This window comes from Mesocricetus auratus, unplaced genomic scaffold, assembly GCF_017639785.1.
Source record: "Mesocricetus auratus isolate SY011 unplaced genomic scaffold, BCM_Maur_2.0 Super-Scaffold_100018, whole genome shotgun sequence".
NCBI lineage: Eukaryota > Metazoa > Chordata > Mammalia > Rodentia > Cricetidae > Mesocricetus > Mesocricetus auratus.
In genome coordinates, this window is record NW_024429199.1 from 26,449,330 (window position 1) to 26,464,534 (window position 15,205).

At 43.2% G+C, this 15,205-nt stretch overlaps 1 protein-coding gene across 1 annotated transcript in view; it reads right to left on the bottom strand.

The window, feature by feature from the left end:
- The window catches only part of Map3k5 (mitogen-activated protein kinase kinase kinase 5), a 188,731-nt gene that overhangs the window by 124,607 nt on the left and 48,919 nt on the right, over positions 1 to 15,205 (bottom strand). Inside the window, exon 2 of the mRNA XM_005065835.4 lies at positions 2,560 to 2,699. Within this exon, the coding sequence (XP_005065892.1) occupies positions 2,560 to 2,699 (140 nt within the window). The remainder of the gene's footprint in view (positions 1 to 2,559; positions 2,700 to 15,205) is intronic.

The following is a 15,205-nucleotide window of genomic DNA, read 5'->3' on the forward strand; positions in this document are numbered from 1 at the left end:
CTCTTTCTCTCTGTGTGTGTGTGTTTCTAGCTTGTTTTATATGCCTGATTGTTTTCTAAAGAAAGAGAGAAAGAAAAGGCATGGAGTTGAGTGGGTGGGGAGGTGTGGAGGAGCTAAAATGAGTTGGGGAAGAGGAAACTGTGACTAGGATATACTTTATGAAAAAATTATTTTCAATAAAAATATAAATAAGTAACTATAAATATTACCACAAATACATGACATGGTTAGATATTAAATGTTCTTTCAAGCAATGCAGCCATAAATTTTAAAGAATTTTAGTTTTTCAAGGAGCCTACATGTTTAAGATTTTTTTTCTATGATTTCTTTTTGAGAATTTACTGACAAATAGAAACTGCTACCTTGTACAGTAGAGCTGACCTTATTGGCTGGGAAGTGAGTGAGCTGGCCCTGAGGGTGTGGCAGTGGAACAGCTGGCCACACCCCCTTTGTCGGCCATGTGGTGGTGAGGGCAAGGGGAAGATGCCCTCCCCTCCTTGCCCCTGCCCCCTGCAGTAGTCGAGGGAGCTGACCCTCCCGCTAACCAGCTGCAGCACTCGGGAAATTGTGCCCTGCAACTCGCCTAAGCAGCACAGTAGAGCAGGCCCTGATGGTCAGGGTGTGGGTGAGCCGACCCTGAGGCCATGAAAATAGGAGAACCAACTCCATGCTCATAGATACATAGGGCGAACTAGCCAGAGCGATTCCAGAGAACTCACCCTGGTGGTGAGAATTGGGGAGAGCTCGTGGACTGACCAACCCTGCAAGGACCCAGGCCCAGAACCAGGGGTATGAGTTGGCTCACCCCAACATCCACCCTGCTGGAGCAGGTGAAGGGGTCAGTCCTACAGACCCAAAGCTGCAGGATCTCCACGACACAGGGCAACTACAAAATATCCAAGAGGGGTCCCAGGGAGGGCTCCGTGTTAATGGTTTAGCAGAAACCCGAGGCCGTGAACCAGACCAATGACTTTGCAATGAACACTTGCAAGTAAAGGACGCACTGTGTGACTCATTGTGTCGCACTATAGCTTCCATGATGAGATTTTTTTTCTTTTCTTAAATTTTATTTCATTTTATTTTGGGGCGGGTGAATGCAAGGGTCGAGTTTGATCCCAAGACAAATGAAGACCAAGAATAAATGAAACAATCCCACTCTTAGCAACTGCTAACATAACAAAAGTAGGAAGTCACAGGAACACATTAGAGGCAGCCAGCCAAAAGATCCTTTCCAGTGGAAAGCAGACTTAGGCCAAGCAGGCGTGAATGTCTTAGGACTGTGCTGGTGTGCCTCTCATGTCCAGAACAGCAGTGTCGGAAGGCAGTGAAATGAAATGTGCTTATTTAATGAAGCTCTGTAGGCCACTTGGAAGCAGCAACATTGCTTACGCCTCAGGGAGTAGATAAAGGCAAACTGATACTAAGAGTTTTGCGGGATTTTTGGCTGGAGGCCTTGATACATCAGCTAAGCCATGAGATTCTAGGGCTTCATCTCCCAAGGTTGACTCTGATTTGGAAACTGGGAGATGGAACTGAGAGAAGGCCTCATGAAGCTCGCTGCAAGTTTCACAAAGGACATGAGTGGTCTCGGAGCCAGCACCCTGGTTTTTACAGCATACTTATGATCGCACACTGTAAAATCATTTGCTTGGCAAGTACCCCTTGTTAAGTTTCTTTCTGTTGTTTATGAGACAGGTTCTCACTATGTAGTCCTGGCTGTCCTGGAACTCACTATGTAGACCAGGCTGGCCTTCAGCTCACACAGAGCCACCTGCCTGTGCCTCCTGAGTAATGGGATTACATTTGTATGCCACACACCTCATAGCAAGAGCCTTTCAGTCCACCATGTTGGATGGAGGAAATGCCTTTATATTGGTAGTTGCCAATTAACAGAGAAAATGATACTATACATGTTGAATTTTACAGAATAAACAAAGTTTCTGTTGTCTTCTCCCATCTTAGTTGAAATTAGGCCCAGTTTTCTGGGGATATGCAGTGAGAAGGTCTATTGAAAGCACTTTCAAGTAGCAGGCATACTTTTAGTTGGAGCCAAGTGGGCACAGTGAAGTCCCCAGTGGTTTGGCTAAGCTTGGTATATCTCATATGATCTTTATCAAAGGTATGGACTGATGACTTCCTGTTTTGTGAATTTTGTTATTATAGGTGCTTGCTTTGTTTCTAGCATTTTAAGACAGGATCTCTTTCTATGTTGCCCAGGGTGACCTAGAACTCAGGATCCCCCTGCTTCAAAACCTTAAGAGCCAAGATTACAGGCACATGCCACCAAGATTGCTACTGGTGGCTTCCTATTAACACAATCTTACTGGGTGAAACTTGACCTGTAACTCAGAAATGAACCAAGTTTTTCTGCTAGTGTATGATCACATTTTCATACTCCATTAGATAGACCTCACAAGGTTGCCAGTAATACCTGCCCACTTACCCCACCCACAAAAATAACTTTTCACAAATGTAAGTTACTGAAAATGTTCTGGATGACAGAAAAGCTCCCCTCACTGCTGGTGCTGAAGTCAAATGCTGAGTGAACAAGGGTGTTACCTTCAGAGACTGAAGAGAGTCGGAGTTAGTATCACAGTAGAGGATGATGTTGTTGGCCATACTGAAGCTTTCTCGCACCCCAAGATGGTAAAATAAGGATGGCTGCCGGAAAGCATCGCTCATCTCCACCACAGCAATGTCTGCAAGCAGAAAACAGAGTCACCAAAAGATGACGCCTGCATTGTGCCCCATGAGCACAGTTGGGTTTCAATAACTCAGCACTCAAAGGAGGAAATGAGGGAAGGCCAGGGATTTTCCCTCTTTGTTTACCACTGAATTTTGAATGCAGGTCTACCGGAAGTGGGTTTTTAAAAATTCAACAAACCCTTACTTTTTTTTTCAACAAGAAAGAAATTAAACAAGGATTGCAAACCCAAGAAAGCCTGAAATGGTGAGAAGCAGCAGCTGAGGCTCTGTTTACATTTTAAAGTTACAACAAGTTAAGTTTACAAGTTAAAAACTACTAAAAGATCCGTAGACTATCCTAGTCACAAATGAGACTATTTTTAAAACACAAATTCATTATCGTCCACAACTATCCTTACAATTAATTAGTAACTAATATATGGTCAGTTTGTGGCAACCTCGATCAAGAAAAAGAAAAACACCAAGCTGGAGGTGTTAGAACATTGTGACTAGGAAGAGCAATATAGTCACAGGTACAAATATCCCGAAATCAACCATGCCTCCTATCAAGCAACAAAAACCCGACACCAGAACTAGAAAATAGGGATGAAATGGGGATTGTTCTCCAACTCCTCCATGCATATCAATAAAAGTTTATACAAGACACTAAATAACATACCCAACACGGAGGGGGGGCACAGTGAGAAACTGAAAGGGAGCTGAGAGGGTGAGAGACACATTGCGGACTGGAGCAGGAGGCGGGAGGTCATATGCCACATGAAAGCATAAAGGCAGGTTATGGTGGTTCCAGCAGGGGATGGAGAAGGCAACCTGGTGGTCCTGGCATGGGGAAATGGGGTGGGGGAGGAGAAGCAGGGAAGGTAATACAAATCCAATACAAATTTCATTTGAAAACTGTCATAATGAAACCTAAAATTTATACGCTGATAAAATAGTATATTAATAAAATTTAACTTACAATGGTGATGTATGTCCTGAAAGAAAAATTAAGTTGCCTATTACACACATGTTGTTAATTTCAAGCATATTATATAGCCACCAAAAACTGTAAAGTAGAAAACTACTTAGAAATGGGCAAATTAAAACTTTAGTGCATTCAAAGATAAGCCAGATAGTCTATAGTTATATTCATGTAAGTAAAACGGTAGCTGAACATTCATACAACAAGGACACTTGTTCCATTATGTTCATAGCAGCATTATTTGTAATAGCCAGAACTTGAAAGCAGCCTAGATGCCCCTCAACTGAAGAGTGGATAGAGAAAATGTGGTACATTTACACAATGGAGTACTATTCAGCAGAAAAGAACAATGGAATCTTGAAATTTGCAGGCAAATGGATGGCACTAGAAGAAACCATCCTGAGTGAGGTAACCCAGTCACAAAAAGACTAACATGGATTTTAGACATAGATATGGGGAGTGCCAGCCTATAGTCCCATGGCCAGAGAGTCTAGGGAACAGAACCTTCATCCAGTGGCTGATGGAAGCAGAGGCAGACTCCCACAACTAAACACTGAGCTGAACTCCTAGAACCCAGAGACAGAGGGAGAATTGATGAGCAAAGGGCTTAAGACTGGACTGGTTTAACCCCCAGAAACAGCTGACCTGACAAGGTTTAGCTCTTGAATCCCAGACTGATGCCTGGGAATCCAGCATCAGATTGATCAAGACCCCCTGAATGTGGGTGTCAGTGAGGAGGCCTAGGCAATCTATGGGGCCTTGGGTAATAGATCAATATTTATCCCTCGCATACAAATGGACTTTGGGTGCCCATCCCACAATGAGAGATGCACTCTCACCCTGGACTCCTGGGGGGAGGATCTAGGTCCTGCCCTGGATGAAATGACAGACTATGGACACCCCCATGGAGGGTCTCACCCTCCCTGGGGAAATGAGGGGGCATGGGGGGGGCTGGTGAGAGGGCGTGGGAGGAGGGGAGGGAAAAGGAGAGGAACCTGTGATTGACATATGAAGCAACCTTGTTTCTAATTTAAATTTAAAAATAAAAATTTCAAAAAAGGTAGCTGACAATGTACACACTAAAATATAAGCCATGCCTTTTCTTTGGGGGTCCTTAACATTCACACATCACAAATCATCACAAGAAACAAACAGATCATCAAATTTCATTCATGCAGCCGCTTTCCTCCTGCCTCCAACATGGCTTCTGCCTCCCCCAGGTACCAGCTCTTGACAGTCAGTCATATAACTTCTAACAGAGGGAGACAACAGTGGGTCTAAAGACGCCAGGCAGGATAGTGGAAGATGAAAAGTAAGAGATTTGAAAGAAGAAGAAAAAAGCCAGTTAAGTTAAAGTAATAGAAGGGGCAAGAAGCTTCCAGAGAGACTCTGGAATACGATGCTAAAATGAAATGAAAACACGCAGAAGTCTTTTCTCACAGACAGAAGAACTAAATATTAAAGATAAATGTTATAAGTAAAGTTGGTTCTATTCATTAGATCTGAACATTGAAGAAGAAAGAGATCTATCCGGGGATGCTATCCAAGACATTAAGAAATGCTTACTGGTCTAATTTTAAAACCCAGTAATATAATACAGTAACTCAGAGGAAGCTTTGCTTTTTCCTGCTTTAAATACAGAACTGATGACTTGTTCTGTATGATACAGAATACTCCCCTTCCCACAGCTTCTCCTCTCAGATTCTCTTTTTGCATTTAATGCTACAAGTCAATGCCAACCCCTTGGAACCACCATTTGATTATTGTCCCTAGAATTTTGTCTTTTCCAGAACATCATCAGACTGAATCATACTGTTCATATAAAACACTTTGGGTATGGCTCCCTTCACCTTGCAAGATGCGTCTGAGATTCATTCATAGATGTCTTGTTTGCTGGTTAAAGGGCATCTGGATTGGCTCCAGGTGGAAAAACTTTGAACAAAGCTGCTATTCTTGTAATATAAGACTTTCTACAGATGCGTTTTTCTTTGTCTTGGACAAACACCCAGAAATCTGGGCCATACAGTAACTACACGTTAACACTTAGTAAGAAAATGCCAAACTTTCCCCCTAAGTAACTATAGTTTGGAGGCAAACTGGACACAAATGACATGCAAACTGCCTCGGTCTCCAATAATACAACCATGGCTGCCTGACACAGTGACTTCAAACGCTTTATGCAAACACCAAAGCTGAACTCCTAATGACTCTTGGTACCTCACTCCAAACAGCCAGCCTCAAGAAAGAGAGTGTTATGAAGCTTACTACCTTACAGGATAGCAAGTGCCTCGCCTCTTATCATTAAATACGGACCTCCCACAATTGGCCCAGGAGGCAAGACCAACTGTGGTGGTTTAAATGAGAATGGCCATCATAGGCCCGTATGTTTGAAAGCTTGATCTACAGTTACCGGGACTATTTGGGAAGGATCAGGAGGTGTGGCCTTCTTGGAGGAGTTGTGTCACTAGGGGTGGGCTTTGAGGTTTCAAAAGCCCAAGCCAGGCCCAGACTCTCTCTTTCTCTCTGCCTATTGATTGTGGATCACGACATAAGCTCTCAGCTCCTTCCCCAATTCCTTACCTGCTGCCACACTCCGCAGTCACTGAGAGCTCTACATCTTGATCTGCAGGCAGAGGGGCGGTACTGGTGTGGGTCTGGTGTGGGCTTATAAAACTTCAAAGCTCACCTCCAGTAACACACTTCTCCAACAAGGCTACACCTACACCAACAAAACCACATCTCCTAATTCTTCTAATGCTTTCCAACGGTTCCACTCTTGTAGGGAGAGATCTTAGATACCTGGGCCGCTGACCATGCCCGCTTTGGGCATGGCTACCAGTGCGTACGGATGTGGGAAATAAAGGGCCGTGCAGGAGAGCGCTGGCTCTCTGTCGGGGTTCTGGTCTGGTCTCGGAGAGCAGCGAACAGACCTTTGGTTCTCGGCTTCTCATGTAAGTGACTTCTCCCTCAATAAATTTTTTTTTTTTTTTACGAGACAGGGTTTCTCTGTATTGTTTTGGAGACTGTCGGTCCAGCCTGGCCTTGAACTCACAGAGATCCGCCTGCCTCTGCCTCCCGAGTGCTGGGATTAAAGGCGTGCGCCATCACTGCCCAGCCTACCTCAATAAATATTATATGACACCCTACCCTGCGTAGCTCCCTATTCCCCAATACACTCCCTGGTGACTAAGCATTCAAATATATGAGCCTATGGGACCATTCTTATTATACCACCTCAGTCATAGTGTTTCATTACAGCACTAGAACAGTAATTAAAATGCCATGTTCTCCTAATTACTAAATCCCCTTTGCTCCCTCACAGGAGGGATGGTCTCTTTCTTCCTCTTTGAGATTGCACCTCTGGTTTCTGACTCTCCCACGATGGGCATTCTTAGAATCTCGGTGTGTATGTGCTCAAGTGTATGAATGTAGGCCTACACGTGCCACTGAACGTGTGGAGGTCAAAGGATGAAAACGAAGGTTGGTCCTCACCTTCCAGCTTCCTTGAGAAGAGGGTCTCTTGTTTGGTGCTGCCTATACCCGGCAGGCTGGCCTGTGAGGTTCCGGGATTCTCCTGGCTCTACTCCATCTCACTGTGGGAAGACTGGGGTCATAGATTTGTTCTTCCTTACCATACCTGACTTTACATGGCTTCTGGGCAATGGAAACTCTCTCTGGCCCTTACATCTGTATGGCACACGTGGTACCCGCGGAGTGATCTCACCAGATCTATATATTCTCTTTTAAAACTTCAGCATCAACCATGGTGTGGTAAATACCTTTAACCACCGTGCCTTGAGTTTCTCATTCTGAGGACAGTTTTGGTGGCCTGATGGAGACTTCTCTCTTTGCTTCCCTTGACCTTTCTTCCCTCTTTTGCTGGTAGCAGTCAGCTGAGCAGTGGCACTGGAAGCTCTCTGGCTGGGGCAGCTCTTCAGTGAGCTTTAATGGCCTTGGAGCTGTGACACTGGACTGCTGTCACCATGTGACCAGATAACAAGTTTTCACTCCCTTCCTTAAGTAAAGCCTTATATCTCTCTTCCTTGACGAACCCTGGCCAAGACTACTTTTCAATAGGGCCTGAAGGCACCAGAAAAGGGAGGAATGACCAATACAGTCCACGGGTGAAGGGGAGCCTCCCTTATTCCCTGAATGCAAGCCTTGTGACAGTCACAGCTCATCCAGGTGGAAATGTGCACAAGACAAGAGGACTTCCTCCTGCCCCTCCCCTCACTCCCTGTCTGAGCATGTGTCTGATGGTGTTTGCTATCCACAGTTTTCCTTTGCTTGCCAGACATCCTGATCCAAGGGACAGGCAGGTACCTCGGCCTTCTCCGGGTCAGTGAGTCCCCTCTCCCTCATTACTGCCCGGCAGCCAGTTTCAGTCTGTACCTTTCATGGTTCACGAAACATGACCAACAAACCAGACAGCCTGAACTCTGGAGTGAAACAGGCTTTCACCTCCACAGGGTGGGAGGCTCCTTCTTCCTCCGGGTACTCCCAGAAAGAAGGATGTGTGCGGAGACTGGGTTTCACTCCAGACAACAGGGAACCCCTGTTGCCTGCAACAGAGACCATCAGGGCACAGACTGCATCTCAAGGAGGACCCACAATGAGTCTCCTGCCTTTTATCCCCTCTGACTCGCCCTGGGATGGAGTATCAAAAACTTAGTCTATGTTTGATCAAGATCTAGATCATTGAGCATTTCCTCATTCTATAAGTGGGCCTCAATTCTAGACCTCTGCCTGCCTGAACATTTCCTGGTAACCAGTTTACTTCTTTAACCTAAGTCTACATAGGAAGCCTGAGCTAGTCCGGTAGACTTTCTCAATGTTTAGGTAAGATTATGCTATTGAGATACAAATTCTCTACCTTGCATCTACTAAGAGTATACAAGTGTGTTCTTTGAGTAAGTTCCTTGAGTTTCTAGAGCCTTCCTAATCATTAATCTCATTTAATACTTTGTGTCATCTTGTCACTGTTGATCCCAGTTGTCAGCTTGGATCTATGAATTGATACCTTTGTTTATGTAAGTTTCTGTGTGCAACCTATAGGTATTTGTTATGTGATATGTTCACATAAAGAAGTTCCCCCAAATGCTGTAAACAGGTGTATACACAACCTTAGTCTAAAGTCCTTTTAATTAATATGACTTAAACAAATCTAACAAATTATTTTTTGAATAAACAGTGACACCAAATAATTTAAATGAAATATTATAGAAATGTGACCAAATAACTAACAACTTAAGTGTTAATAAATATGTTCTGGAAAAAAGACATGTCCAATGCCCAGGCTTTTAGGATTTTAAAAAATATGCAAGTTACATCAAGGATTTTGTAAAGGACACTAAGACAAAAGCATATTAGCAAGTCTGAGAAAAGAGTATAAAAAGTTATAGGCATGAAACATTTTTTCTGATGAAAAATTACTTTGAATGAGAAAATACTTCATATTTTATCATAGTAATAGCTTACAGTTTCTACAGTGTCTCAACCTTTTAACATCTTTACAAACTGAGTCTTAAAGTCAATTTTTATTTTAATATCTGTCAGGCAACTATATTTAAATCCACTATTCATTCTCCAGAATGAGTATAATAGATTTTTCTAGTGCCCTGTCAGGCTTAAAGCTAAAATGAGGGCAACACTTTTGCTCTTGCTCCATTATCAGCTAGGTCTCAGGGGACCACGCAACAATAAGACACCTCTATAAGCGTCTTACAGCTCTAGTAAGTGCAGAGAGGCCTCTTGATCAGAGAGGGCTCATGGAGACCTCTAAAGACTGGACTTTAATGGGCTATGCTCCACATAAAAGAGAGTCACTACAGAGAGAGGTGACCACAGTGCTTCCAGTGGTTAACAAGATCTTAGTCCCTCCCAGTACAGAGCTAAGGGGTTCTCCAAAGTCCACAAATGAACCCCTAAGGAGCCTCAACTATCCATAACAAAATCAAACTTTTATGTTTTGGCTACCTATATAGTAAACACAGAACAGGAATACATGCCCCCTAAATAATCAATAATATTAAAAACTAAAATTTCACCAGCCTCAACCAGGATTCTCATCCTGACATGGTTTGGCTGGAAACCTGATGCCCTAAAGCCCAACAAATACAATGGTTCAAGTAACTAACTTTGGTCAGTTTACAAACATTCCCAGGACCTTGAAACTCCACAGGAAGGCCTTCACTGGGCTTCCAATAACAGAATCCAGTAAGTATCAGACTGTTTTTTTCTTTCAAACTCCAGACCTTACTATAAAACCTTATCAGATTTTAAATTCTGCTACCTTATTGCCAGACCCTAAACCTGAGGTATGTCTATGACAGTCCTGTATAGAAACCATTGGCCTGCTGGAATATTAGATGGGATCTAAGAAACTCCCCACTTCCCAACTTGAAGCTACAGATAGAAGCAGTTCTGTGGTGGCAGGGCACAGGTTTCTGCATACCAAGTAGGAGCCTCGCTGAGGTCACAGCATCTGGACGATTTCAGGAAATTCTACCTCAGCCCATAAGCAAAACTCACCACCTTCTTAAGGCTCCGCAGCCAGGCACATGAGGTTTAATATTTACACAGACTTACCCCCTGCTTCCCATGTGAAACTGTTGGATATGTACATGAAGGAACTTAGCCATAGAAGACCTGGTTATTCCTGGGGCCAACACTGAGCGGTTGTTCTATTTGCTTTCCTGTGTAAGTTTTCGAACAGGCCGGTGATGAAAAACTGCATATTGGCAGTTATAAAGATAGCCCTCCTGAGATTTGCAAGTCTCTGAATCTGTGGACATGGGACATCTCTTATTTAAGTTTCCTTTGATTTATTTAATTGGTATTTTATAATTTTTCAATATACCAATTCTACACACACAGTCTGTCAGATTAATGTTTCCAATTCTGGGTGCTATTGTAAATGATACACTTCTTGAAATTTCTAATTGCTCCTTGCTCACACGCAGCTCTATAAAATGAAACTGAGTTACGCACATTGACTTCCTTGCTGGTACACTCTTTGTGTTTCCTACACATCGGTGCCATCTGTAACTGACAAGGTTTTTGTTCCCTCCTGCCCACATCTGTGCTCTTCGCATCTTCCGTTTCCTTTTTCCTTAGCCAGGGTTTCCAGCAATATAGCACCTTCTAAGAAACTTGAAAAAAACCTTGCTGACAACCTTCTGGCTCTGATGGGTAACTGCTCACCCCGAGGATACAAACAGGTGAAAACCATCTTCCTTGAGAAGAGACCTGAAGGCATGACAACAGTCTAAAGGAAGGAACCACACTGAACAAACAGGACGCTCTGCACTTCAGAAGTGCACTTACAAGAGGGGCAGCCTATCGCTGCGTGTCACCAACATGTTTTGTACTTAGTATGGGACAAGCACTAGAAATGAGAACCCAATTCACCGGAGAATGGACCTTGGCGGTCATTAATATTAGTATTTTGGGGCACTTGAAACGGAGGCTGTATCTGTATAGACTGACTAAAAGGCAGAGCACCAGGATTCAGATCCATGAATCTGCCTCGAGAGTCCATACTTTTAGGTCTTCCCTGGGTGACATCCTGTACCTGGGGGAGATGAAGGTTCGTGACCTTAGAACACAAATGAGGTGAATAAAGCAGACTTGAGGACCAAAGCATACTCCTCTTATGCGATTCATGAGCAAATGCAATCTCTCCCTCCCTCCCTTCCGTCCTCCCCTTCCCACATCTCTTTCCCTCTCTCCTCTTTCTCCTCTCTCTCTTTTCTCTCCCCTCCCCTCCCTCCCTCCCTCCCTCCCTCCCTCCCTCCCTCCCTGTAAAATAGATTTTCACTGTGTAGCCCTGGCTGGCCTGGAACTTGCTACATAGACAAGACTGGTCTTGAACCCACAGAGATCAACCTGCCTCTGCTTCTAGAGTGCTGGGATTAAAGGTGTGACCCACTATGTTCAGCCCCAGGAAATGCTTTTAATTACTGCCCAGTTGAGTTCTGGTAATACTGAAAGTAAAGCTATCATGTTAAATAACCCTAGACAAAGCCAGTCATTTTAAGTTTACACAAAAAAATTAAATAAAAACTTCCAAGATTTTTACTTAAAGTATACTTTGTTTCCTTGCCCCAACTGGGTTAATGTTAAATGGAGCATAAAATTAGGTTTAGTGGTAGATTACTAAAGCATAATGAAGTTCAGGGCACTAACAAATCTGTTGAGTTCAATTGCACTTTGGTCATCAAATAACATGATTTGGAATTTATGAAGTTTGCTTTTCCCTTCCTTAATTGAATTTTTCCTTTCATAGCACAGTATCTGTTAGGTAAATATCCCATACGAGTCACTGCTCCTTCTAAAACCCAGAGCTGAAAAAAAAAAAAAAGAAAACTATTAACCGCTCCTTTTTATCTACTCAATAGATTTTTTAATATCAGCTCACTCATGACAAAGCAAGAGCCCAAGGATCAATGTGGCTGTCCATCAGATGCCACAGTCAACAAGAGCTGTCACACAGAACCTCCCTAACCAATCACAGTGGGTTAATTCCCAAGGCAACGGATTAATATCGGTTTAATTTGACAAACATCCTGAATACCTATTATACACACACGGTTCTGTTATCTGTGATGTGTTATGAACGTTAAAAGGAAAACACAGTTTTGCCTCCTTTGAGAGGGGTTAGAAACACACATGGGCAAGTGCTGATAAAAAAGTTGAAGGCAGTTGGCGCTGTGGAAAAGTAAACGGCACTCAGAGGTTGGAACACGTGGTACCATGCAGCTAGGTGAAGCACAGCAATGGAACAGGGCGTTGTCTGCCTGGAGGGCTGTGTGCCACTAAGAGTGGACAAAGCAGCATCTCAGCCCATAAGGGCAGTGGAGGAGATGCCAACGAAAAGAAAGAGACCAGGAGCATGGTCATAGAGAAAGGCAGAGAAACAAGACACTAGGCCAAGTATCCCCAAGGATGGACTCAGAAAGGGCTCCTAAAGAGTGTGTCATCCCCCAAATACTCACCCTTTATTGAGTCTTGACAGAAATCTCACTGGCATTCCATCGGTTTCCCCATTTTATGAGTAATTTTATATAAGCTACAACTAAACCATTTTATGGAACTTTCTAAAACATCACTTAGGATCTGTAAGCTGTGTCTCACAAGGGTTCTGAAGATTTAGTAAGTCACTTTTTGAAAGGGACAACTATCCAGTATTGGGACACTACAAAACTCTTGTTGTACACTGAGAATGTTGGAATTCCTGCTGGAATTCTCAAGAAGGTTAAAAGAGGAATCTATCACTGTTTCTTTTGAAGTGTCAATTCCTCCTACAACCATTACCCACCTAGCTGTGGCAGCACGGCTTCAGTGTCTTAGTCGTCACTTGGTTAACTCTATCAAGTAGAAAGATGGACATTTCTGTCTACAGGATATGTTGGTCCACATTTGCATCAGCACCAAACTCTAACACGCATAGTTTTTCACACATTAAACATTCTGTCTCTGTCTGTCCCTCTATCTGCCCCCCCATACTGGGGACTGAACCTAGAATCTCAGGCATACTCTACCATTGAAGTACAACTCCATCAATGAATCATTCTTTTCTTTTTAAAGATTTTTTTTGTTTTGGTTTTTCGAGACAGGGTCTCTCTGTATTGTTTTGGAGGCTGTCCTGGAACTCGCTCTGTAGATTAGGCTGGCTTTGAACTCATAGAGATCTGCCTGCCTCTGCCTCCCAAGTACTGGGATTAAAGGCATGCGCCACCAATGCCCAGGTAAAGATTTATTATTTTATATGTATGTCTTGTCTACATTTGCACACATGCTCTGTGTGTGTGTCTGAGAGAGAGAGAGAGAGAGAGAGAGAGAGAGAGAGAGAGAGAGAGAGAGAGAGAGAGAGAGAGAGAGAGAGAGAGAGAGAGAGAGAGAGAGAGAGAGAGAGAGAGAGAGCCAACAGAGGCCAGGAAACAGTGCTAGATCTGTTAGAGGAGGGGTTAAAGATGATTGCATGTCGCCATCAGGGTACTGGGAATTGAACCCTAACCCTGTGCAAGAACAAGGGCCCTTATCAAGTGAGCCATCTCTCCAGCCATCTGCACCCATCAATCATTCTTATATTGCTAAAGGAATGAAAATTGAATCTCCCCAATCCAGCGTTGTTCTAATTGGCTTAGTTAATGATGTGTCATTATTAGACTGGGGTAGTTTACTGCTATTATAGATTTTTACCTGAGAAGAGAGGCCTGGTACATTTTCTCAGAGGAGTGTTTGGCACCTCCAGAGGTAGCCCTTACAAAGCTGAATAGAGCTGCAGAAGTAGCTTAGCTACAAGGAACCTTCCTGCAAGCATGACTGCCTGAATCCTGTCCCCAGTACTCACATAAAAAATCCAGATATGGCAATCCCAGCACCAGGGAGGTAGAGACAGGAGGATACCTAGGGCTCAGTTGTCTGAATCAGCGAGTTCCAGGGAAAGTGAAAGGCTGTCTCAAAAATTAAGGTGGCTATCTGTTGTGGGAGGATATCTGTGATGTTAAGCTCTGACTGCCACATACACAGACACACATGTACACACATATACAAACATGCACATGTGCATACAACAACAACATCAATAATAATTGTACAAAACTATTAGGATTCTATGAGACCTAAAGATAGTAAAGATTCTATGAATAACGATCACATGCAGCCATTGCAAGAAATGCCCATAGGAAGAAAATGAACAAAATGTCAGTAAATCATTAACTAATGATGAAGACTTCTATGAGCCTTTCTCATAGAAATGAACTTGAAATCAAGTTTATGGAAACAAACAGAAAGCCAGCATAAGTTTGCTTTGATTCTAGAATCTACCCATGCCTGTGAGTTTCAATTAGGAGTGTGCAGGATCAAAGCTTTGAGAGCATAAACCTACAGTCTGTGGGTGGATGACAGACTAAGAGAAAAACGGAAGGATGAGGAGTCATTTATGAATCATTCAGAAGAAAATGTGCCCCTAAAATGAGGTAGAGAAAAATATAAGGGGTCAGAAGACTTTAGGGTTTGAGTGAATACAGGCAAAGAAAAATGAAAGATTATGATTTGAACTCAAATAATTAAAGGTGATCCTGAACACATCAAGGGACACAGAGCAGAAACTTTTTTCCCCAGAACTAAGTTTAGATTGACTCACACTAAATGTCAAACCTGTATATGTATGTATACATGTTGTTAGACATTAAGCACAAGCACACATGCTGACAGTCACCCTTGACTCTCAACAGAAAGATTCAAATCTGAGGGAAAGACGTACAAGTGGGTATAGGAGAGAATGTCAAGTCAGCACTAAACAAAATGTGAGCTAGGACTCAAGAATTCCCCTCTGTATTATATGCCAATAGAAACGGATGCACATTCAGCAATGTTTATAGCAGCACTGCCCTTAAGCCATCAACAGTAGAAGTAAAAAAGGTGAAACATAGAGACAGTGGGTGGTGTACATCGGTGACAGCACTAAAGTCACAATAGTGAACACCACAAGGAAGGGAGAGGAGGTCTAGAAAGGCTTTCTGGTGGGAGTGC